This window comes from Lissotriton helveticus, chromosome 1_1, assembly GCF_964261635.1.
Source record: "Lissotriton helveticus chromosome 1_1, aLisHel1.1, whole genome shotgun sequence".
In the NCBI taxonomy this organism is placed as follows: domain Eukaryota; kingdom Metazoa; phylum Chordata; class Amphibia; order Caudata; family Salamandridae; genus Lissotriton; species Lissotriton helveticus.
In genome coordinates, this window is record NC_136057.1 from 28,559,435 (window position 1) to 28,585,583 (window position 26,149).

Consider the following 26,149-nt stretch of genomic DNA (forward strand, 5'->3'; position numbering starts at 1 on the left):
GGATTTTCTTATGGGCAACCGTTGGAACATTGGTTTTAACCATTTGGCTCTAGGTGCTCGGTATCTAGGGCAAACAAACAAAAAATGTCCTATTGTTTCCTTATGACCCGGGCACCAACCACAATCATCCACATTACTCGTTTTCCAACTTTTAGTAAATGTATTCAAAGGTAATGCACCCACCCGGAACTGATGGTAGAGTTTCCTGTCCAGGGTTTTAGAAATTAAATCCCAATAGAGTTCACGGGACAAGTCCAACTTAAATGACAGGAACCTACCCGTAAGATTAATAGAGCTTGAGGCATTAACTCTATTCTGACGGACAGTGGCCCAGTACATTTCCTTGAAAGCTAGTTTAGATGGAAAGGTGCTGGTAGAAGGGGATATCCAGAGTTGCTCTAGCCCCATATCCGTCAGGATAGATTTTACCATTTTGAACCATTTAATTTTTCCTGAACCCCCAAGTGACCTAACTTCAGCTACCTCTTTGGCAAATAGGGTGAGTTCAGGGGTTGTCCACAAACGCCTCCAAAAGGCGGCCAATCTAAATTTAGCCATTTCATTAATCGGGGGGCATCCCATGTCCAAGCAGAGAGGGGTGGATGGGGTCGACTGTGGCAAGCCCACGAGGTTACGCAAAAATTTGCATTGTATTTTGTACAAACCCATAAGATCCATATAACCCCACAAATCTGCACCATATAAAATTGCTGGGTTAATTTTAGCATCATAGATCTTAAGAACCGGACAAACCCGCTTAGTGATAGATCTCTTTTGTTCACTTAGTAGGCAGCCGGTAAGGCGGGCAAGCTTTAGTTGTTGTGCTTCGACTTGTGCTTTCCATCCCAGTCGACTGTCTAGGGTAACCCCTAGATATACCATATTCTCCACTTGGTCCAGTTTAACACCACCCATATTAACTGTGCACCGGACAGGGCGATTCTTTGTTAGTACCATCAGCTTAGTTTTCTCGACGTTCACCTTAAGGTCGCTGATGACACAAAACTCCCCAAACCGGTCCAACGCCCGCTGTAGGCCAGAGCGTGTCCGGGAAAGGAGAAGGGTGTCATCAGCGAAGATGAGCATCGGGAAACGTTGTCCTGCAAGCATCGGGGCGTCCGTTGGCGTTTCCTTAAAAAATTTGACCACTTGGTCTATAAACAATAAGAAAAGAGTTGGTGCCAGAACACACCCCTGGCGGACACCTCGGGTTACTGGAAAATGTTCTGTCACTTGCCCCTGGGCACCCCATCTTACCCTTGCAAAATTGTCTTCGTGCAATTTAATTATTAGAACTAATAACTCCTCGGGCATTCCCAAGCTCCTCAAAACTCCCCACAGTTTATCCCTCGGGACTAGATCGAACGCGGACTTCAGATCAAGAAACGCTGCGTAGATTGTACCACCGCCAAGCTGAACCACCTTCCAGTAGATCAGACAAAATCTGAACACCTGGTCGATGGTGCTTGTTCCCGATCTGAAGCCCGCCTGCATTGGAGATAGTATGTCCTCTAGTTCGATCCATCCTTGGACCCTACCTAAAATCATACGTGCAATAAGTTTCTGGGTTGTATCAATGAGGCTGATTGGGCGATAATTACCCGGAATTGACCTACTGCCCTTTTTGTAGATGGGTAATATCTCAGCCCCCTTCCAGGATTCTGGTATACTTGCACCAGCGGCTATTGAATTAGCCACTTTAGTAAGGTAGGGTATCCATAAGCCGGGGTCTGTCTTGAACAGGTCGGCTGGTATGAGATCCATGCCCGGTGCTTTCCCTTGCATTGTAAGACCTATGGCCAGTTCGACCTCTTTTTCCGTAAAGGTAATAATCTTAGTTTGCAAGGGGGGCTGGGATACCATCGCCGTGGTACTGGGGGGATTAGAGTTCTCGGCACAAAACTGGGTCGAATAAAACGTGACCCATTCCACAGGGGATACATGATTTACAGGGATGCAAGCATCCGGATCCTTCCCCCACTTGACTATTTCCCAAAACTTAATGGGGTTATTTGAAGTGGTAGCCTCCAATAAATCCGACCAGTGCTTATCCTCCCACACCCGCTTAGCTTCCCACTGTGTTTTCTTATAATTAGATCTCGCTTCTTTCACTGAGATCATAACTCCAGACTTAACTGCCCTAATAAGTTTAGTATGGGCTTCCCTACATTTAATATTATACCATTTCTTAGGACAGTTCCGTATTTTGGGATTTGCCTTAGGTCGGGGTTTTGAAAGTAGAGATTTAAGGTCGGCAAAACAACCATTGTGGAGATTCATAATATTGTTGGCCATTTCGGGGTTTCCCCCCAGATGATCATATGCCAGCATCTCTCTATATGTTTTGCTGACTTTTATGTTTACCTTGTCCCTTAGAGCAACATCCTCCACAATTTTAGACCATTTGAGTCTCTTCCTATCATTGGTTAGGAAGGCATCCCCAGTTTGTGCAGTACCAGGGTTCTCAGATCTCACTAAGCCTGGTAACTTAAATTTTAAGGACAGGGGGTTATGGTCACTTTCTGGGCGGGGGAGGATTGCCATGTCTATCATAAGGGGCCAATCTCCTACTTTTAATAGGATATAATCGATACGGCTTTTTCTAAGCCCGTTATCGAATGTAAAATTTCTTTCCTGGTCTGATTTGGCGCGGCCATTGACAGCCCGAAAGCCCCTATTGAGGCAAAGAGCCGTCCAATTCACTGCAGCCTCAGTTGCAGTTACTGATTTACAGGGCATCAGTTCTGGAATACCCCATACTGCATCCTCCGCATAGCCCCAACTGTCCCCTGAGTCGAGCAATGGCTCAAAGGTACAGTTTAGGTCTCCAGCCAGGAGGGTTACAAGATCACTATCAAGATCGTCTAAGATTGGGTCCAATGTTTCCAGCAGGTGAGGTGAGCGGCCTCCTGGCAAACCTCGGGCATATACATTAAACAAAATCATGTCCCGACAGCCAGTCTTCCTCAACTTAATGATAAGGAGGTCGGGGTTGCATACTGTTATTTCTGTGGAATGGAATCCCAGGGATTGTTTCACCCAGATCAATAAACCCCCTGAGGCTCTCCCTTTAGGGCTTCTAATTGCAGGTTTAAAAAAATTGATGTATCCCTGCCTAAATGTTGGTTCGGTTGCCCAGGTTTCCTGGAGTAAGATAATATCATATTTATCTATAAACTCCAGCCAGTCATCTGAATGGGTACGACTTTTAACCCCCGCAACATTCCAGGAGACAATAGATAGTAGTTCTGGACCATGGGTCACAGAGGGTACCACTGAGTCCAGAGCCACTAGTGCATTTAAGTTATTCTCAGCATCACACCCATTTGTGGTGCACCCAAGGGTGCCCCAATTTTCCCCTTCATTCCGGGTCGTTTCTACTTCCCTTAACGGTAGTCTGGTAGAACTTGCTGTTATTGAGGCCCCCAGTCGCTGCTCCTCTACAAATACCAACTGCGAAGGCTCATTAGACGGCCTATCTGGCGGGGAACTAGGATTTACTGTATGGGCAGTTATGCAAGTCCGGGAGTGAAGTCAATCATTTGCCTCAAGATCAGATAATGGGCCAAAGTGGTTGAAAAGAAATGGGAAAGTAGTGGGCTGGGGAGTCATTATAGTAGGATACCTCCTGATGTTTGGTTGGCCATGTCTGAAACCCGCCAGGGTACTACTCTGCCTATGCGGGTAAAAATATGATAGGCTCAATGTTTGAACATCCCCCTGCCTGGCAAACCTCGCTTTTCTGCTAATCATTTCCACCACCCAAGGATCCTTAAACGAGATCAATACACAATCACCCTCCAGATCTTTTGTACCATGACCCACCCAGTCCACCCTTCTCACAAACAAAATTTCGGTTGGCAGAGAGGGGGGTAATGGTCGGTTTTTATTTAACCAAAAGGTCACCTTATTGCGCAGATCATTGAAAGTCTCCCTCTTACCCGGTTGAAGGGGGGCTACACCAGTCAAAACTATTGTGTATAGTGCAGCCTCAGTAGGGAGATCGGCCCGTGGCTTAGTGTGTATACGATGTTTTTCAACCAGGGGTTTTGTGTTGTTACCTTTTTGATTAGCCGTAGACCCTTGAATAAGAGGCCGGGAAGTATTAAGACTCGGTTGAGCCCGGGATGGTAGTCCAGTTGGTTGTAGTCTAGCGGGGTTTAAGCTATCAGGTTTTGCTACTGGCCGCTTCTTCTGCAATGATTGGGATGCGGCCACTAGTTGGTTATTGGTTGTAACCTTATGATCTCCTCCCCTCATTGGTCTATCAGTTACTACCCCAAGGGGTTTATCACTAAGGGATGTAGAAGTATTTACTTGAGCAATATTTGCTGGATGTGTTGGATTAGCCCCCCCTTGGCTCAAACTAGTTAGGGATACTAGTAGAGCTGAGTTAGTGTTTACAACTGCCTCCAGGGATTCAATTTTTTGGGTCATTAACCTGGTCCGCTCTAGAACAGGCAATAAGAGGTTTTTCATCAAAGCCTCAATTTTAACCAACAAAGATTCATCACTATTTTGACAGGTGGGGCAAGGGTCAGAGGATCCAAGCGAGGTGAGGGAGGGGCAAGGAATATTAGGAAAGGTACTAAGACATTGTTTGTTATCGCCAGGTTTGCCCATAACCAATGATATAGGATTATCGTGGCAAGTATCGGCGGTTTCTTTTACTTTTAATTTTAGCCTTTTTCGTTCTCTCCCCCCTAAATAACTCATATCATGCTTCCTCTTCCTTGTTGCCGTATCGGCACCTACTGAGTTCATATGTATCACTCTTTTGGAAACTGTCTTAGGGGGCTCGGGAGATAATTTGGGCGTTTCTGGGGTATAGTCTGATTCAAAACTAACCTGAGATACAGTTTCACTACTTGTCTCAGAATCAATTAAATTATGTTCTACATGAGTTGGTATATGTGTAGACAAATCAACCCCATCGCTATCTATATGTACTAGCGCCTCGACAGTTGCTGAATGGATACAATTAAAAGCTGCATGGGGTTGTGTCACAGGGCTAGGGATCGTAGCCAGCCTACCCAATGAAGAGCGTTTTTCACTAAGTAGGTCAAGTGAAAGGCGTTTTTCAACCATGGCGATTTCTTTTTCAAGTATACCTGTGGCACGAGAAATAAAAACATCCAATGGGCCCGAAACCACTCCTTTAGGAGTCAGAACTTGAACAATGCGTGTTTTGCCTGAGCGTAATGGCATATTATCTAGAGTAAAACAGATATGGGAGATAGCAACTAAAACACGCTTATTTACACAATAGTCTATACTAACATCAATGTGTTGACAGGCAATAGAATGTTTCCTATGTCCAAAACGCTTAAGAATTATGAGTTTATAATAAAAGTCAATAGCGGATGAGAGTCCCGCCTACCTTGGTTGTTTGGGAATAACAGGACAGGGAATATGGGCCGGGGCCGTCCACTGCCGTCCTCGAACGGCCTCAAACGGCCCGCTCTTAGCCCGGTCTTGTCCCGGGCTGCGTCCCGCGCTGCGTGAGATATAACTCCAGTTATAGGAAGGATAGAGGGCGGTGGGCGGGCCGGCAGGGAGAGCGGACCGGAAGTTGACACGGTCTGTCAGGGACTCCTGGGAATTGGAGTCCCTGGACGCTCGCAGCCCTGCAGCCCTCCGCCGACGCTGTTGCTGACCCACCAGGCTCTCCCAAACTGCTCCTCCTCACAGAAGTCCGTCGAAGCGGCACCCGCGAAGCGGGTGCGGCGAGGTGTGGGTAAGATGCGTGCAGGCCACGGGGTGTCCCAATAAAATAAGCGCGTCCCAGTTAAGCGCTGAAACAAGGTTCAAATGGTGTCCCAAAGAATACTGGGCAGCGAGGGGTTTTTAAAATCACTCCGGTGGGCGGGGGCGGGCCGGCAGGGAGAGCGGACCGGAAGTTGACACGGTCTGTCAGGGACTCCTGGGAATTGGAGTCCCTGGACGCTCGCAGCCCTGCAGCCCTCCGCCGACGCTGTTGCTGACCCACCAGGCTCTCCCAAACTGCTCCTCCTCACAGAAGTCCGTCGAAGCGGCACCCGCGAAGCGGGTGCGGCGAGGTGTGGGTAAGATGCGTGCAGGCCACGGGGTGTCCCAATAAAATAAGCGCGTCCCAGTTAAGCGCTGAAACAAGGTTCAAATGGTGCTCACTAGTCTAGCTTCAAACTTCAAAGGATTATCGATTACGATATTTCTCGTGAAAACACAAGTCCTTCGGCTTTGGGGCTTGCAAGTACCAAATCAAGGCGTATCTCAAGGATACCAAAAACTAAGGACAAACTAAGGACTGGGAGACGCTCCACTTATACTTAACTGAAGTATTTGAAGATCGGTGACGTCGCTAGAAGACTCGTCTATCGTTTCGCTCTACCAAGGATCACTGGGTCCAAAACAAGGCGATAGTCAGGGCAGCAGTCCTTCGTAGCCGTCGGGACGCGGGGAACCTCGCAGCAAAGACCTTCGGAACCACGTCGACATACAGGGGTCGCTGAAGTGGCTGGCCGTCCTCCGGAATTTTCACACGAAGCTCCTCACGAACATTTGGCTTGGACCGTCGCCGCTTGATACCGCCCGACGTTGGGCGCCAACTGAGGTAACGGGTTTTTAGGAACCCGTTTGGTGCCAGGGGATAACACCCGAAGACCTCTGAGTTCTCCCTGTTCCCTAGTCGAGTCAGAGATCAAGTTTTATTGATAGCTACCAAGTAACAGGTGTCCTAGAAGCACGACAAACACGGGTCATGTGTTCTCAGGAGACTGTTCATTTTTACAGAACCAGCCTTCTCCTTATATACAAAAATAATAGCTGCAAGCAAGAATTCTTGAGTTTACGATATGGCTATACACATATTTCTACAATAATACAAAAGAGCGAAGTCATGTAGGCAAGCCCGTATTTTAGATGTCCAATTCGTGATAGATTACCTAGCCAGGCCCGGAACTCCCATCAGATATCGGTGAAGCCCCAATAAAAGAAGGCACCTCCTAGTCATAAAACTGGCCATAAACAGGGAGCGTGGACAGGTGTGTATGTGTGTAGAAAACATGATCTGTGCGCGGTGAATGGTTTATGGTATGTTGTACATTGATGCTATCGGGTTTGGCCACTGGGCGAGGAGCTGCCTAAACAGGTTTGGCTGGAGGCAAGGGAGTCAGTTGGGACAGGTCAGGGGGAAGTCAGGGAAGGTGGACGTGTCCTTTTAGATCAAGCTCGACCTTTAATTGACTTATCATGAGGGCAAGACACAAGATGGATACCGTTTACAAAATGGAGTCTGGGGGTTGGGACGGAAACTACGATTCAGGGGTGTTAGCATGCCTCGATCATGACGCAAATGCATAGGAATGATGTCCTAATCATTATCGGTTCGTCGACACCAAATTCGTCATGGTACGTTGATGTTTCGGGACACGGATATCGGGCCTCGATACCGGGACAACAGTAGGGTCCAGAATTTCAGAACCACAATATTTAAAAAGAATATGTCGCACCTCTGTGCTTCCCCTGCGCTGGCGCACAAACTGCATCCATGCGCTGGCGCAGGCATCCCTGCGCCATGGTGCAAGGATGCCTGCGTCGTGGGGAGATTGTTTTTGTGCAGGAAGGGGCACCTTCCTGCACAAAAACAATGACAGGAGGCTTTTTCCTCTTTCAATGTGTGCTGCAGAATGCAGCACGCATTGAAAGGGGAAAACCCAGGAGAAATGAAAACATTTCTCCTCGTTGCGCCTTGCTACGCCACCTCTAGGGTGGCGTAGTATTCACACGCATCTCCAGATTTACGATTTCTCGTAAATCTGGAGATGTGTCTTGTTCCATGGGTGTTGCGTGGGAACACCCACAGCAACACCCATGCAACGCCCCTTCCACGCACTGTGCTGCGTGTGATGGGGCCTTATTTACAAGGAGAGGAAAAGTCACGCAGGGTGGCATTTCCTCTCCTTGTATATATGGAGTAGCCCCCTGCGCCACCAGTACGTCACACAAAGTGACGTAGTGTTGACGCAGGGGGCTTGTAAATCTGCCCCTTGATACTTTGGTAGAACACCACCTTAATATCAATAAACCTGAAATAGAAATGTAATGCCAAATTCACCAAAACCCACTACAGTCTCTAAAGGGTGGTCTATGTGGAGTCCGTCATCAATGTGCACGCAGTGTTACATGACCACAAAATGTGATGGCAGGTGACCACAGCGTAGTCACGTGAGTTACCTGTGGACCGTCGCAGCAGGGTGGACAGAGGCAGGTGGTGACGCATCCAAAGGCGGAGGTGGCAACGGCAATGCCAATCTCGAACAAGGAGAGAAAAAGTAACGCCAATGTAATACCCCCGTACGCACGCTGTGGAAAGAAATTTTAAAACACCTATTACCATAACATAACATGTGTATTTATGAAGTGCACGTAAACCCAGAAGGGCATCCTGGTGCTGAAAAACAGATTTTTATTGTTACCCGACTCAATGCTTTTTTTGACCTCAGAAGGATGAAAGGCTGAGTGGACCCGTTGGGATTTGAACCAGTGATCATGAGGTCAAGCACAAGGCACTACAGTGGACGCCTTAGTCCACTGAGCCTCCAGACCCGGCCTGTTGCTGATAAAAAGTCAAGAGTTTCGGGCACAGATGGACTGGGGGTTCTTATTCTTCACCCAGGAAACCCAATCTCTGCCAGGTTTAGACAAATGAAGAATCATTTATGGCTGCTGGTACGTTGGGGGCAGGGACCTGAGCATTGCCTATACAGGGGGCTGGTTCATGAAATATGAAATCTGATGTCAGGGAAGATGTTAATACTGTCACGTTGAAGGAGATTTACAAGGGACTTGCATTCTTCTCGCATGACGCAAGATGTCGCAAGGCTCACAAGGACTTCTCTGGGATTTACGGTTGTATGACATTACAACGCATGCTAATACATCGCATGCCTTTACATCGCGGTTTTTACAACACAAGTCGTTACAACGACTTGCGTTGGAGGACGCTGGACTTAGGAGTAGTATAATTTACTGTTCCAACTCCAGTGTACATACAGTAGGGAAGGTGTTGGATAGTAAATTATACTATTCCTTGTCCTAGAGCGCCCTCCAGCGCAAATCGTTGTAATGACTTGCGTTCTAAAAACCGCGATGTAATGGCATCGCGATGTAACGACCGCGTTGTAAACTACGTTTCCCGGGATTTACTAAGCCAGGCAAAGCTACTTTGAGTCACGTTGCGTAGTTCAGTCAATACAAAGTAAGGCAAGACTGCGCTTTGTGCTTCCTTACGTTACTTTGCATCAGGGGTGTTCCATGGGTGGAGCGTGGGTGTTCCTATGCATCCCCCCCATGAATCTTGACACAACCCCAGATTTAATAACGTCAGCTAACATGGAAATGCATCAATGCCTCCTAGACCCAGGGGCAGTGAGGAGAGATATAGTTATTTCTCCTCATAACTTCCTCGTCTGTGTGTGCTGCGTTCGGCATCACACATGGAAAAAGGAACGTACCTTTAAGGATTGTTTTTGGTCTTGTAACACAGGCATCCTTACAGCAAGGTGCAAAGGCGCCATTGTTGGCGTTAGACTGCACACAGTGCACCAGCGCAAGGGGGGAGCAGAGTGTCACATATCATAGTAGCTATGGTGCAATTCTGCCCTCTCCATTTCACGTAACTCTGAGTCGAGTGGAAACTTAGTAAATCTGCCCCTCAGTGACTTCTGACAGCAGGAACACTCATGGGCAGATTTACAAGCTCCTTGCGCCACTCTTACGTCACTTTTCCCATGTTAAAAATGATGCAAAAGTGGCGCAAGGGGCTTGTAAATCTGCCCCTCAGTGAGTAACATAGCTGCTGTTTACATTTAAGTGCCACATGTAGGTTCAGATCCTGCTGGGATGTGCTAAGCATCTCTTTCTCATCAGGAACATGAAATGAACAGCATTAGTTGTTGGTAGGTCCACCTGCTACTGAAAGTTAATCATCCAACAATGTTTCGGCCTTTTTGGAGTTTGAAGTTTTGATGGCCTTCTTCAGGGGTCCTACATAGGTTTTGTTGCACTTGTCAGCTCAGTGAGTGAGGGAAGCCAATCTGGCTTCTGCTGAGGTAAATAGAATAGGGCCTTTTCCTGCAGACTTTGCGCACACAATAGATTAGACACAGGACTCAAGAAGGAGATCCACAACAATTTATAAAAATATCAAATATCTTTATATATGTTTAGGCATCAAAAGAAAATTGTTCAGGTAAGTAAGTTTTAAAATTTGAATTGTTTTCAGTTCAAAATGTCGACTTCTGCAACGTTCAGCTATGGGAGGAAAATCATATGCGGTTTACCAGTGTAGAAAGCTGTCTCTGCATGTACTATACCAAAGTGAGGTATAGTGTGCACAGAGTCCAGTGGAACCCCAAAGGTAGGCAGAGGCTAAAGCAGATAATACCTTACTCTCTATTTGTGGTAGTGTGGGCGAGCAGTAAGGCTTTATCAGAGGGTAGTGTTAAGCATTTATTGTACAAACTCAGGCAGGAAATAGTTTCACACACTCAAAGACTGAACTCAGACCAATTTTGTTTGTATACACATATTATTTAGTTATTTTAGTTCTAGAACCAAGCCAGGCCTGGTTCAGGTAAGTGAAATAATACTTTGCAATACTTGGTGAAAATGCAGTTGGTTGAGTTACAGGTAGGTCAACAGTTTGAAATTACTTTTCAGGTACTTTACAGATTACTGTGCATGTTACTTATTGGATTACTTTTAAGTTACTTTTGCTAATAAGTTTGATATGTCTACATATCACCCTGACGCATTTCCTAGACAAAAGGTAAGTAATACAGTGTTTGCATATTTGCAGTTTTTCAATGTTTGATACAAACCAACTCCACACTTAGAAGAATTTTCAGTGAAAAGCAGTCAAAGCAGTTCTATGGGAGAAAACAGTGTTATCAATTTAAAGGTAAGTACTTTGTTCTGGCAGTTGGTATTCTAGGGTTAGAACCTGCGTTCTCCCAGGCTCAAGAATGCACCCTCAGAACACCCTCAGTGGCACTAGAGCGGCCAGGTGCAGAGTACTGAGGCCCAATGTTAGCCTATAGGGCTAGGGGGCTGTTAGTTGGTGGCTGTTCTCGAGCAAGCCACGGGCCTGTAGGAGTCTAACGGAGATTCGAGGCAGCTCAATGATCACCAGATTTAAGGTCAGGATCGCCAGGGAAAACTTCCTTGTGGTGTTGCCCACTCGAACTTGGGCTGTGGGCGTCGGGTGCAGAGTGGTGCAGACTCTCGGCCAGAGTCTGTGGGGGAGCAAACCCAGTGCTCACAGGAGACAAATTCTTCCGGGATTTCGCTGGAGCAGGTTCGAGGCTGGGAAACGCCGGTAGGGCCGGGCCCAAGTCAGTGGGCGTCCTCCTCTTCTTAGTTCAGCACGGCTTCTTCGGTCCTTCTTCTCTTGTTCTTGTCAATTCTTGTCTGCATTCTTTTTCCCTTTCTATCCTTTCCATTCTTCTTTTGTGCCTATTTTTCATCCTACTTCTTTTTAACTTTTCTTCTTTCTGTATATATTTAAATTGTTCTTTACTTCCTTCAAGCAATTTCATTGTATTTGCCTCTAACTTATTTTTCTGTTATATTCTAAACATTTCTCTTCCATTCTGTCACCATTTTAAGCTAATTTGAACTCTCCCACACCCTTCCCCATCCTACAGTTGTACCAGTGCCTTGCAATCACCCGCAAGCCAGGGATGAAAGTTAAGAAGGGTCATACAACAACTTAATTTGTCCCAGACACCCCAGCTTAAGTTGGCAGAGTGTGGGCTTCGCTACACCCTTGGGCATACTTCACAACAGACCAGGGGCCATATTATACATTGGGCGCATTTTACTTTATTGCACTACGTGCACCTTTTAGCCCCTTGCATGCGGCGTGAATTTTCGTGCTGAGCGGGCGTTTTTAAAAGTGGGCGGGATTCGAACGGCCCCCAGCCATCCTCTGCACAGACCAACCATGATGCATGACGGCCGGGGGCCGTCATGAGCATGCAAGGGGTTAAAAGGTGCGCCCGGCGAAGGAAGGAAAACACACTGTATTATGATGAATGCGCTGTCCCCAGGGCAGCGCATTCATGTGAAAAATGGAGTCGCTGCTCTGTGTTTTCACAGTGCAGGTGGCAACCTGCCTGCACTTTGAAGGGGGAATGAAGATACCCTTGCGATACCCTTGTAGGTGGGCGGAGTGAGTGACTGCCCCCGCCTGCAAGGGGATGTCTGGTGGGTTTATGGGACCCCTTTACTCTCTCCAGAGGGCTGCCTTCAGGGGGCGTACTGACAGTGTGCCTCCTGAGAGCTTATTTGCCTCTGGGCCCGCATCTGTAATATGGTGCAGCCGCAGAGGCAAAGGGATTCCCTCATTTGCATGGGACACGCCCCCATGCAAATGAGGGAACGCCCTCTGAAGATAGCGATAGCGCTTTATGAGCACTAGCGCTATCAATATTACAGAAGGGGCAGCATAAGCGTCTGCGGCCCCGTCTGTGATTACCAAAGTGCCCTGGGGGCACCCCAAGCGTACGCAAACGCTTGTTGCGCCCCAGGGTACGTGTATAATACAATCCCAGAGGTGCAAATGAGGTAGCTGGTGTAGGAAAGTGCCCCTTTTTTGCATGGTCGCCCCCTAACGTTTTGCCTGATATCTGATGCACTTTGACTGAGTGTGCCCTGGGTCCCTGCCAATCAGGTTCCCAGTGCCTGTTTTCTTTCCCAAAACTACACCATTGCTCCTGCAATTGTCACTCCTCTGGACCACATGTAGGTCCCTTATCAAAGATACCAGTGGTACCAAGAGCCTTGTGACCAGAGAGGGTCCCTTAGGGCTGCTGCATGCATTGTGCCACCCTAAAAGAACGCACACTTTAAGTTTAGTCACACCACAATACATTGCAGGCTATGTGTTGTGGTGTGACTAAACTAAAAGAGTCAACATGGCACACCTACCTGGGTGCCACGCCTACACACCAATCCCTCTGGCGTAGGTAACTCACCCCTCCAGTAGGACTTACAGCCCTATGGCAGGATGCACTATACCACAGGTGAAGGCATAGCTGCACGAGCAGTATGCCACTGCAGTATCTGAGTACATTATTGGACACTGTAAGTGCAGTGAAGCCATTTTGAGAACATGGGCTAGGAGTTCGTCAACACAAACTCCTCAGCTCCATGATCGCTTTACTGAAAACTGAGAAGTTTGTTATCAAGCTTATCAGCATGATAAACCCACACTGATGGCAGTGATGGATTTAATATAAAAGGCGCTCAGAGGGTATCTGAGAGATGCCACTGAAAAACAACACGCTTCTAGTGTATTGGCTGACCTGTCCCTGCCAGCCAGCCAACTCCAGACAGGTTTCTGACCTCATGGGTTGAGAACCTTTGTGTTCTTGTAGGTCAGAAACAAAGCCTGCTCTGGGTGGAGGTGCTTCTGATACCCCCTTGTAGGAACAGCAGCACTTGGCGGTGAGCCTCAAAAGTTCTCACCTTGTGATGTACTGATTTAGGCAGCTCCAACCAGTTGGAATGCCCGCCCCCCCTGTACTAGACCCACTTTTTGGCTGCAGGACAGGGGGAGAAATTAGTAAGCAGAGTAGGAGTGCCCACCTTGGCCTTGCACACCCCCAGGGGGGCCAGGAGCTGAGGTGAACCTCTCTCTTTAGAATTCTTCATCTTTGTTTGGAGAATTAGTCCCAATAGGAATGAGAATGTGCCCCTCTCCCCAAAGGCTACTGCCCTCCAGCTGCAGGAGCGCCCTAAACAAATGAGTATTTAAGGGCCCCCTGTACCTTGTTCCTCAGATTCGATGACCTAAGAAGAAGAAGAAGGACCGAAGAACTGTGCAGTAGAGAAGGAGGAAGATGACAACTGACTTGGCCCCAGCCCTACCGGCCTATCTACCGCTTCAAGGACCCTGCTTGATGAAACCAGCGTGTCCTGCAGCTAAAAACCTCCAGGAACCCTAGAGACCTAAGCTGCCTTTAACAAATACTTTTTTCTCCCATAGACCCCGGATTTTCCAGAAGGAAACAACCCTAAGGACACAGGATCCAAGCAGATCCGCTACACTGGCACCACTCTGCACCCGTCACCCACAGCCGGAATACAGGTGGCCCGACGATCCAGTGACATCTCCCCAGCGATCCTGACCTAGGATCCTGTGTTGGATGACCTTTCCTGAACTTCCCCAAGACGCCTGCAGCCTCATCTTGAAGGGTCCCCTGACCAGTTCCTATGAGAGAAACCGGGATGCCTAAGACACCTCTGCACCCGCAGCCCCCAAGCTTTGGGGTGCCCAACCAACAGTGTACTGGCATCCCCCACTATCCAAATTACCTCTCCAGTCGTTGGATTTCCTCAGCCAGTCTTCTGGTCCGAGCCTGCTGCCATTTTCTCCAGCTGAGGGTCTCCTTTGATTTCAACAGGGCACCCGATGCCCCTGTGCACCCTGCACCCGGCCGCCCCTGTAGCGCTGGTGGTGCAGCTTTGGTGCTACTTGGTGGCCCCTACAGTGCTGACCTCAACCCCCAGGGCCTGTGTCCCTGAACCAAGAGTACTTTCCTGCAACTTGTGCCTCTTCAAGGTGCCCGCAGATCCCATAGACTAACATAGAGCTCAGTAACTTCTGTGCTCAGCTGCCCCAGTGTCGCGGATGGTGCAGTACTACCTTTGGCTGACCCTTGCCCTGTGTTGGTCAAACCCTCCAAAGTCGGTAGAGAGACAAAATATCGAAATTAAAATATCGATATACAATAATATCGATGTTTTAATTTCGATGGTATAGAATATCGATGTGCAATAATATCGATGGACAGAATATCGATATTAAGGTATTTATGTTACTAATATTGAAATTGTGTTTAGTGTTATGTATTTTATTATGTTGTTTATATGTTTGTTAAACATGTTTTTAATGTATGTTTAGAATTAGTAATTTTGTTTACATTTTGCGTTTTAGTATCAGAGCGGGTTGTGGGTTTATAGGGGAATAGGGTGGGAAGTAATTTAATTCTAATTAATTGATTAATATGTTTAAAAAATATTTTTGATTAATAAATAATTATTAACTAATAATTAATTGGCAATTAATTAGTATTAATTAGTTAATTAAATTAATTAGAGTTAATGTAGTAGTACTTTTTATTTTTTGTTATTGTTAATTAATTAATTGGTAATTAATTATTATTAATTAGTTAATTAAAATAATTAGAGTTAATGTAGTAATGTTTATTATTTTTTGTTATTGTTAATTAATAATTAATTGGTAATTAATTATTATTAATTAGTTAATTAAATTAATTAGAGTTAATATACTAATATTTTTAATTTTTTGTTATTGCTAATTAATTCATTGGTAATTAATTATTATTAAGTGATTAAATGACAATTACATTTTTTATGTGATTTATTTATGTGTAGTGGGTTGTGTGTTTATAGGGGAATAGGGTGTGACATAATTAAATTAAATTAATTAAAGAGATTGTATTTTTTGGGGGTATTTATTGTTAATTAATTGTTAATTAATTAATTGCTAATTAATTTTTTAACATTATTTCATTATATTAATTATAAATAATGTATTAATAAATATTGTTTATTCTTGTAAATATCTTGTTAATTAATTGGTAATTAATTATTAATTGGTAATTAATGTGTTAATTAGCTAATTTATAATTACATCAATTTAATATTAATTGTTATCAAATTATTAATCGATATTTATATTAATTGTGGTTTTTTGTATGTGTAGTGTGTTGTGTGTTAAAGGGGAAGTAGTGTGGGAAGTAATTTTTACCCCCATGCTATCCAACGCTTTCCCTACTGTTGCACCCTCTGGAGTGGGAATATTATTTTTACCCCTACGATATCCAACGCTTTCCCTACTGTTGCACCCTCTGGAGTGGGAATAGTAATTTTTACCCCTATGCTATCCAACGCTTTCCCTACTGTTGCACCCTTTGGAGTGGGAATAGTAATTTTTACCCCTACGCTATCCAATGCTTTCCCTACTGTTGCACCCTTTGGAGTGGGAACAGTAATTTTTACCCCTACGACATCCAACGCTTTCCCTACTGTTGCACCATCTGGAGTGGGAACAGTAATTTTTACCCCTACGCTATCCAACGCTTTCCCTACTGTTGCACCCTCTGGAGTGGGAATAGTAATTTTTACCCCTACGCTATTCAACGATTTCCCTACTGTTGCACCCTCTGGAGTGGTAATAGTAATTTTTACCCCTACTCTATCCAATGCTTTCCCTACTGTTGCACCCTCTGGAGTGGGAATAGTAATTTTTACCCCTACGTTATCCAACACTTTCCCTACTTTTGCACCCTCTGGAGTGGGAATAGTAATTTTTACCCCTACGCTATCCAACGCTTTCCCTACTGTTGCACCCTTTGGAGTGGGAATAGTAATTTATACCCCTACGCTATCCAACGCTTTCCCTACTGTTGCACCCTTTGGAGTGGGAATAGTAATTTTTACCCCTACGCTATCCAACGCTTTCCCTACTGTTGCACCCTTTGGAGTGGGAATAGTAATTTTTACCCCTACGCTATCCAACGCTTTCCCTACTGTTGCACTCTCTGGAGTGGGAATAGTAATTTTTACCCCTACGCTATCCAACGCTTTCCCTACTGTTGCACTCTCTGGAGTGGGAATAGTAATTTTTACCCCTACGCTATCCAACGCTTTCCCTACTGTTGCACTCTCTGGAGTGGGAATAGTAATTTTTACCCCTACGCTATCCAACGCTTTTCCTACTGTTGCAATATGTAGAGTAAGTAAATATATTAATTTATATGTAGTTTTTCATTTATTTTAAATGTGTATGTATTAGTTATTATTTTTTAAATATGTTTTAATGTTTATATTTATCATTTGCTAAGTTATATGTATTTTAAAATTATTTTTACATTATTATTAATACATTTAAAAAAACGATATTTTTAACTTCGATATTTTTGTACTACTATATATTTTTTTTCGATATTTTTGTACTTACCTTTATGTAAATAGAACTCCGATATTTTTGATTTCGATATTTTTGTGTCGATATTTTTGTATGTCTATATTCTGTCTGTCGATATTATGTCATAGATTTGTTTTTTCTCTCTATTACACTAAGGGCCTGATTCTGATGCGGGTTAGAAAGCTTACCGACTGAATTGGTTTGGAAATGGTTTCCGACCCACTCGGATTGGGAGAGTCCGACCGACGGAGTACGATGTATCCGGATGCGATTTGGTTGGACTCCCATTGACTTCAATGGGAGCATATGTTCCTACCTGCATCGTAATTGGGCCCTCGGTCGGGAAAACATGTTCCCAATCCGATTTGGAAGGAGCAAATGCCCTTAGGAGGCCTTCCTAACCACTTCAGAATCAGGTCCTAGGTGGGAATGCTTTCCTGACCGCATCAGAATCAGGCTCTTAGGAGCCGATTCAGATCTGGGTCGTAAAGCTCTCCGACCGAGCTGGAACCGGAGTGTTTTTCCGACCGACCCGGACTGTTGCAGTCCGGCTGAGCGAGTACGATGCGGCCGCATGCTGCTGGACTCCGTTCGGTCAGACTCCCATAGAAGTCAATAGGAACCGGTCGGACGACGTGTACATGGGCTCCCTTTGACTGAATGAGTACGTCTCGCACAAGGGCGCCCCCTACAGTGGGTACGTGTCAGTGCCATCCGCACCATACATGCCTGTGTTGGGGAGACCCTTGGGGCTCCCCCTGTGTCCGAGTCGTAAGGCTGCGGGTGTACGGGGGCCCGACGCGGACCCCCAAAGGCAGCTTCCCGGGTGTTTTGCGAACCAGAAACTTCGGCTCGACCCGAATGTCCGATGTGTGCATCGTTCTGGCTTGGTTGGAAATCGCCTCCATTGCACGGTACGGTTTACTTACAGACGAGGCGAACGGAGCAGTTCGGACCCAGAAACGATTTGGTCGGTGATTTTGTGTTTCTCGCATCGTACTTGATCGCTCGTACAGCTGTACGAGTCGGGTGGAGAACACGCGTACGGCTCGTACTTTTATCCGGGCGGATAGCCTTTAGAGCCCTTCCGAGCAAGATCGGAATCGGCCCCTTAGTATTGACTCTGGGAATAATACAAAGTATCTCTTTGAGAATTAAAATTGTTTTATGCACATGTAAAGTATTTTTAATGCTTTTACAAACTTTTGCCAACTGTATATTGAAAATATTGCATTTCTAAAAGATTTCTGCTTACTTGTAACTGAGTTCTACTTGGTTCCTAAAATAAAAGTAAATAAAGTACTGCTCAGCCCAGCTACCACTAAATTGAGAGTAAGGTATTATCTACTTTAACCTCTCTTATACCTTTGGGAACTCCCTGGACTCTGTGCACACTATATCTCTTTTTGATAAAGTTTATACAGAGCCAACTTCCTACATTGGGGGAACTTATGTATGGGTGTAAAGAACTCACAGAGGATGGCCAGTGGTGTGGACAGGGGGCAGCATCGGGATCACACGCTCTCAAGCGTTGAGGCAAAACCAGTTCCCTTGAACCCAGTTTTAGATCACATCAGGGACTCTGCAAGTTGTTACTGCTCTGGTGTGCGCCATCAGTTGGAGCTGCCCCTTGCTTCCAACCCATCGAGGCTCACATGCACAGGGGGTATGCACACAAACACCATGAACTGTTAAAAATACAATGGTGTGTTTGACATTTAATCAATCAGAATGCACCGAGTAAAATCCAATAATGAACCAGAAAAACTACAACATCAGAAAATAACAGCTAAAAATCGTTTCAAAGTATATTGAAAAATACACTCCTCCGTTATTATATAAAAATTTATATATTTATTATAATAATTCATGAACATATGATTCCATACCTTTGTGTAGAGACCAATGTATGTCCGATACATTAAAAACACAATACAATTTCAATAAAAAAAAATCAAGTTCATAGTCAATATATCAAAAATATGCAGAAAGTATAAAAGTTTCCAAACCACCTGCTTAGAGATTTCAGCACTTAAAGCTCATTGTGACAAGTTCTCTATATTTGTACATCTTTTACAGATCACTCATTCTCAGTTTATGCATGCATTGTATCAATTGCACATTCAAAGTAAAACACATTTTTCTTAATGTGGATTATGTCAACGCGGCATTTCGGTAGCTTTCAAAGTCAAATCCCCACCTTCTTCAGGACAAATTCACATAAACAAATCTGTCCATATAAAAACAGTTGTTTTCTCTCATTCTCCACTGTTCCCTGTTTTTTTTTTATCCTGGGAGGTGTTACAAAGTTGGGGATGTGTTTACCTCCAAATTGGTATGATTTTTCTATCAAATAGCAGGAAGATCCTGTTTGATATATTCTTTCAGATCCACTATTTCTCTATTTTCCTCTTCTCAGATGCCTATAATCTTCCTTTATTGGGTAATCAGGGTTTTTACGTGATTTTCAAATTTCCACAGTGAGTTATTTTTAATCCCTGGTCATATATGATCCAGAGTTCACTCGGCAATGTTGTAGCAGGGAACAGTGGAGCAAACAGCCGCTTTTATATGAACAGATTTGCTTATATGTGTTGTCCTGAAGAAGGAGGAGATTTGACTTTGAAAACCGCCAAAACGCTGCGTCGACATAATCCACATTAATAACATTTTTTTACTTTGAATGTGCAATTGATACTAAAAAACCGAGAATTGGTGATATGTAAAAGATGTACATATATAGAGAACTTGTCACAGTAAGCACTGAGTACTGAAATCACTAAACAGGTGATTTGAAAATTATTATACTTTCTGTATATTTTTTATATACTGACTATGAGCTTGAATGTTTTTTAAATTTGAAATTGAATGGTGATTTTTAATGTATTGGACATACATTGATTGTATGGAATGATATCTGCATGAATAATTGAAATAAATATATACATTTTTATATAATAATGGAGATAGGTATTTTTCAATATTCTTTGAAACCGTTTTTAGATGTTATTTTCTGGTGTTATAGTCTATGTGGTTTAATACGGAATTTTACTTGGTGCATTCTGATTGACCAAATGAGGAATAGTAGTTACATGTGAGCACAAAAGGGACGTTTGTTGTTTACTGGTTTAGATACCCTGTCCCTTTTGGTGGAAAAGTGGTACTCTCTGCTTTTCCAGAGTGTTTGACAAGTACACTGAATGGACAGAAAGTCATCTACTTGCAGTATCTGTGTGCCAACTCCACGCAGTGACTATTGACAAAATGGACACAACCTTAACCTCTTCGAGGCTCATGACAAGCTGAGCTCGTCATGAGCCGTGGAACGCTCGCATGCGGGGAGAATTCCCCTGCTGTGCTGAGCGTTGCACGGCAGGTAATGCACCTGTAATGAGCTGAGCTCGTCATGAGCACCGGAGCGCCGTACCTCATGACGAGCATTAACCCCCGCAGCGAAGGGGCTAAACACATAAAGACAAGATGGAGTCTTCAGGCTGCAGGCAGTCCCAATAGACCACACCTGATGGCTGCTTCAGCAATGAGTGCAGAAAGACTTCAACTCACCATATCCGATACACACTTTAAGGGATGGAAGTGGCAGGGCGCGCTCCAGAAGTAGTACTGCAGGTCCAGAGAGTAGGTGATAATCCCAGTGCCAGCAAAGATGGAGCTGATGATGTTCATGGCCAGGGTAGCACCGATCTGGAGGGGAAATGGAGAACATGTGAACAGGAAATGGTCCTCTTCAGCTGGAGACAGAGGAGAAGAACAGGGTGATGAACATCTGCCACTTGGAGACAAATTTGGGATTGCCCGTCACACAGGCAGGGCGCCTCGTCAGGATTTAGGGCTGGAGCTAGAAGTGATGAAGGGCATCGTACCCGAGTTAGGGCTGGAGTCTGGTCTGGAGTTAGACGTAATGCAGGGTGCGTCCTCAGGAGTTAGGGCTGGAGCTAGACATGAAGAAAGGCATCGTACCTGAGTTAGGGCTAGAACTAGACGCTATGCGAGTCATCTCACCTGGAGTTAGGGCTGAGGCTAGACGCAATGCGGGTCATTTCACCTGGAGTTAGGGCTGAGGCTAGACGTGATGCAAGGCATCTCACCTGGAGTTAGGGCTGAGGCTAGAAATGATGCAAGGCATCTCACCTGGAGTTAGGGCTGAGGCTAGACGTGATGCAGGTCATCTCACATGGAGTTAGGGCTGAGGCTAGACATGATGCGGGTCATTTCACATGGAGTTAGGGCTGAGGCTAGACGTGATGCAAGGCATCTCACCTGGAGTTAGGGCTGAGGCTAGACATGATGCAAGGCATCTCACCTGGAGTTAGGGCTGAGGCTAGACGTGATGCAGGTCATCTCACATGGAGTTAGGGCTGAGGCTAGACGCAATGCGGGTCATTTCACCTGGAGTTAGGGCTGAGGCTAGACGTGATGCAGGTCATCTCACATGGAGTTAGGGCTGAGGCTTGACACAATGCGGGTCATCTCACCTGGAGTTAGGGTTGAGGCTAGACGTGATGCAAGGCATCTCACCTGGAGTTAGGGCTGAGGCTAGACGTGATGCAGGTCATCTCACATGGAGTTAGGGCTGAGGCTAGACATGATGCATGTCATCTCACATGGAGTTAGGGCTGAGGCTAGACATGAAGCAGGTCATCTCACATGGAGTTAGGGACGAGGCTAGACATGATGCAGGTCATCTCACATGGAGTTAGGGCTGAGGCTAGACGTGATGCAGGTCATCTCACATGGAGTTAGGGCTGAGGCTAGACGCAATGCGGGTCATCTCACATGGAGTTAGGGCTGACGCTAGACGCAATGCGGGTCATCTCACCTGGAGTTAGGGCTGAGGCTAGACACAATGCGGGTCATCTCACCTGGAGTTAGGGTTGAGGCTAGACCTGATGAAGGGCACCTCACCTGGAGTTAGGGCTGAGGCTAGACGTGATGCAGGTCATCTCACATGGAGTTAGGGCTGAGGCTAGACATGATGCAGGTCATCTCACATGGAGTTAGGGCTGAGGCTGGACGCAATGCGGGTCATCTCACATGGAGTTAGGGCTGAGGCTAGACATGATGCAGGTCATCTCACATGGAGTTAGGGCTGAGGCTAGACATGATGCGGGTCATTTCACCTGGAGTTAGGGCTGAGGCTAGACGCAATGCGGGTCATCTCACCTGGAGTAAGGGCTGAGGCTAGATGCTATGCGAGTCATCTCACATGGAGTTAGGGCTGAGGCTAGACGTGATGCAGGTCATCTCACATGGAGTTAGGGCTGAGGCTAGACGCAATGCGGGTCATCTCACCTGGAGTTAGGGTTGAGGCTAGACCTGATGCAGGGCACCTCACCAGGAGTTAGGGGGCTGGAGCTAGACATGAAGAAGGGCATTGTACCTGAGTTAGGGCTGGAGCGAGATGCGATGCGGGGAATCTTACCTGGAGTTTTCATGATTTACTATATAGCGTCATGAACAAATTGGTGTTTACATGTATAACCGAATATAATTAGGAATCAATAACCTACACTTATTCTTGATTGAAAAAAATACTTTGATAAAAATATATTGGAGTTTTGTGCCCACAATGCCCGTTTAGTTATGATAGCTGGAGTACAAAAATGATGCAGTGCATCTCATCCAGAGTTAGAGTTGGAGTTAGGAGTGATGCAGTGCTTCTCATCCAGAGTTAGAGCTGGAGTTAGAAGTGACGCAGTGCTTCTCATCCAGAGTTAAAGCTGGAGCTAGAAGTGACGCTGTGCTTCTCATCCAGAGTTAGAGCTGGAGTTAGGAGTGACGCAGTGCTTCTCATCCAGAGTTAGAGCTGGAGTTAGAAGTGACGCAGTGCTTCTCATCTAGAGTTAGAGCTGGAGCGAGGAGTGATGCAGTGCTTCTCATCTAGAGTTAGAGCTGGAGTTAGAAGTGATGCAGTGCTTCTCATCTAGAGTTAGAGCTGGAGTTAGGAGTGACGCAGTGCTTCTCATCCAGAGTTAGAGTTGGAGTTAGGAGTGATGCAGTGCTTCTCATGCAGAGTTAGAGCTGGAGTGAGGAGTGACGCAGTGCTTCTCATCCAGAGTTTGAGCTGGAGTACAAAAATGATGCAGTGCTTCTCATCCAGAGTTAGAGCTGGAGTTAGGAGTGACGCAGTGCTTCTCATCCAGAGTTAGAGCTGGAGTTAGGAGTGACGCAGTGCTTCTCATCCAGAGTTAGAGCTGGAGTTAGAAGCGATGCAGTGCTTCTCATCCAGAGTTAGAGCTGGAGTTAGAAGCGATGCAGTGCTTCTCATCCAGAGTTAGAGCTGGAGTTAGAAGTGACGCAGTGCTTCTCATCCAGAGTTAGAGTTGGAGTTAGGAGTGATGCAGTGCTTCTCATCCAGAGTTAGAGCTGGAGTTAGCAGTGATGCAGTGCTTCTCATCCAGAGTTAGAGCTGGAGTGAGAAGTGACGCAGTGCTTCTCATCCAGAGTTAAAGTTGGAGTTAGGAGTGATGCAGTGCTTCTCATCCAGAGTTAGAGCTGGAGTTAGAAGTGACGCAGTGCTTCTCATCCAGAGTTAGAGCTGGAGTTAGGAGTGATGCAGTGTCTCTCATCCAGAGTTAGAGTTGGAGTTCGAAGTGACGCAGTGCTTCTCATCCAGAGTTAGAGCTGGAGTTAGGAGTGACGCAGTGTTTCTCATCCAGAGTTAGAGCTGGAGTTAGGAGTGACGCAGTGCTTCTCATCCAGAGTTAGAGCTGGAGTTAGGAGTGATGCAGTGTTTCTCTTCCAGAGTTAGAGCTGGAGTTAGAAGTGACACGGTGCTTCTCATCCAGAGTTAGAGCTGGAGTTAGAAGTGATGTAGTGCTTCTCATCCAGAGTTAGAGCTGGAGTTAGAAGTGATGCAGTGCTTCTCGTCCAGAGTTAGAGCTGGAGTTAGGAGTGATGCAGTGCTTCTCATCCAGAGTTAGAGTTGGAGTTAGGAGTGATGCAGTGCTTCTCATCCAGAGTTAGAGTTGGAGTTAGGAGTGATGCAGTGCTTCTCGTCCAGAGTTAGAGCTGGAATTAGGAGTGATGCAGTGCTTCTCATCTAGAGTTAGAGCTGGAGCGAGGAGTGATGCAGTGCTTCTCATCCAGAGTTAGAGTTGGAGTTAGGAGTGATGCAGTGCTTCTCATCCAGAGTTAGAGCTGGAGTGAGGAGTGACGCAGTGCTTCTCATCCAGAGTTTGAGTTGGAGTTAGGAGTGATGCAGTGCTTCTCATCCAGAGTTAGAGCTGGAGTGAGGAGTGACGCAGTGCTTCTCATCCAGAGTTTGAGCTGGAGTACAAAAATGATGCAGTGCTTCTCATCCAGAGTTAGAGCTGGAGTTAGGAGTGATGCAGTGCTTCTCATCCAGAGTTAGAGCTGGAGTGAGGAGTGACGCAGTGCTTCTCATCCAGAGTTTGAGCTGGAGTACAAAAATGATGCAGTGCTTCTCATCCAGAGTTAGAGCTGGACTTAGAAGTGATGCAGAGCTTTTCATCCAGAGTTAGAGTTGGAGTTAGGAGTGATGCAGTGCTTCTCATCCAGAGTTAGAGCTGGAGTGAGGAGTGACGCAGTGCTTCTCATCCAGAGTTTGAGCTGGAGTACAAAAATGATGCAGTGCTTCTCATCCAGAGTTAGAGCTGGAGTTAGGAGTGACACAGTGCTTCTCATCCAGAGTTAGAGCTGGAGTTAGGAGTGATGCAGTGCTTCTCATCCAGAGTTAGAGCTGGAGTTAGGAGTGATGCAGTGCTTCTCATCCAGAGTTAGAGTTGGAGTTAGGAGTGATGCAGTGCTTCTCATCCAGAGTTAGAGCTGGAGTTAGAAGTGACGCAGTGCTTCTCATCTAGAGTTAGAGCTGGAGTTAGAAGTGATGCAGTGCTTCTCATCCAGAGTTAGAGCTGGAGTTAGAAGTCACGCAGTGCTTCTCATCCAGAGTTAGAGCTGGAGTTAGGAGTGATGCAGTGCTTCTCATCCAGAGTTAGAGCTGGAGTTAGAAGTGATGCAGTGCTTCTCGTCCAGAGTTAGAGCTGGAGTTAGGAGTGATGCAGTGCTTCTCATCCAGAGTTTGAGCTGGAGTACTAAAATGATGCAGGACTTCTCATCCAGAGTTAGAGCTGGAGTTAGGAGTGACGCAGTGCTTCTCATCCAGAGTTAGAGCTGGAGTTAGGAGTGATGCAGTGCTTCTCATCCAGAGTTAGAGTTGGAGTTAGGAGTGATGCAGTGCTTCTCATCCAGAGTTAGAGTTGGAGTTAGGAGTGATGCAGTGCTTCTCATCCAGAGTTTGAGCTGGAGTTAGGAGTGACGCAGTGCTTCTCATCCAGAGTTTGAGCTGGAGTTAGGAGTGACGCAGTGCTTCTCATCCAGAGTTAGAGCTGGAGTTAGAAGTGATGCAGTGCTTCTCATCCAGAGTTTGAGCTGGAGTTAGGAGTGACGCAGTGCTTCTCATCCAGAGTTTGAGCTGGAGTACAAAAATGATGCAGTGCTTCTCATCCAGAGTTAGAGCTGGAGTTAGAAGTGATGCAGTGCTTCTCATCCAGAGTTTGAGCTGGAGTACAAAAATGATGCAGTGCTTCTCATCCAGAGTTAGAGCTGGAGTTAGGAGTGACGCAGTGTCTCTCATCCAGAGTTTGAGCTGGAGTTAGGAGTGACGCAGTGCTTCTCATCCAGAGTTTGAGCTGGAGTTAGGAGTGACGCAGTGCTTCTCATCCAGAGTTTGAGCTGGAGTACAAAAATGATGCAGTGCTTCTCATCCAGAGTAAGAGCTGGAGTTAGGAGTGACGCAGTGCTTCTCATCCAGAGTTAGAGCTGGAGTTAGGAGTGATGCAGTGCTTCTCATCCAGAGTTAGAGTTGGAGTTAGAAGTGATGCAGTGCTTCTCATCCAGAGTTAGAGCTGGAGTTAGAAGTGATGCAGTGCTTCTCATCTAGAGTTAGAGCTGGAGTGAGGAGTGATGCAGTGCTTCTCATCCAGAGTTAGAGCTGGAGTTAGAAGTGATGCAGTGCTTCTCATCTAGAGTTAGCGCTGGAGTTAGGAGTAACGCAGTGCTTCTCATCCAGAGTTAGAGCTGGAGTTAGTAGTGATGCAGTGCTTCTCATCCAGAGTTAGAGCTGGAGTTAGGAGTAACGCAGTGCTTCTCATCCAGAGTATGAGCTGGAGT

General features: G+C 45.9%; 1 protein-coding gene across 1 annotated transcript in view; it reads right to left on the reverse strand.

The window, feature by feature from the left end:
* The window catches only part of LOC144767019 (membrane-spanning 4-domains subfamily A member 8-like), a 278,123-nt gene that overhangs the window by 47,792 nt on the left and 204,182 nt on the right, over positions 1–26,149 (reverse strand). The window contains exons 4-6 of the mRNA XM_078650671.1: positions 20,604–20,701; positions 12,749–12,758; positions 8,215–8,343 (exon numbers count right to left, since the gene is read on the reverse strand). Of these exons, the coding sequence (XP_078506797.1) occupies positions 8,215–8,343; positions 12,749–12,758; positions 20,604–20,701 (237 nt within the window). The remainder of the gene's footprint in view (positions 1–8,214; positions 8,344–12,748; positions 12,759–20,603; positions 20,702–26,149) is intronic.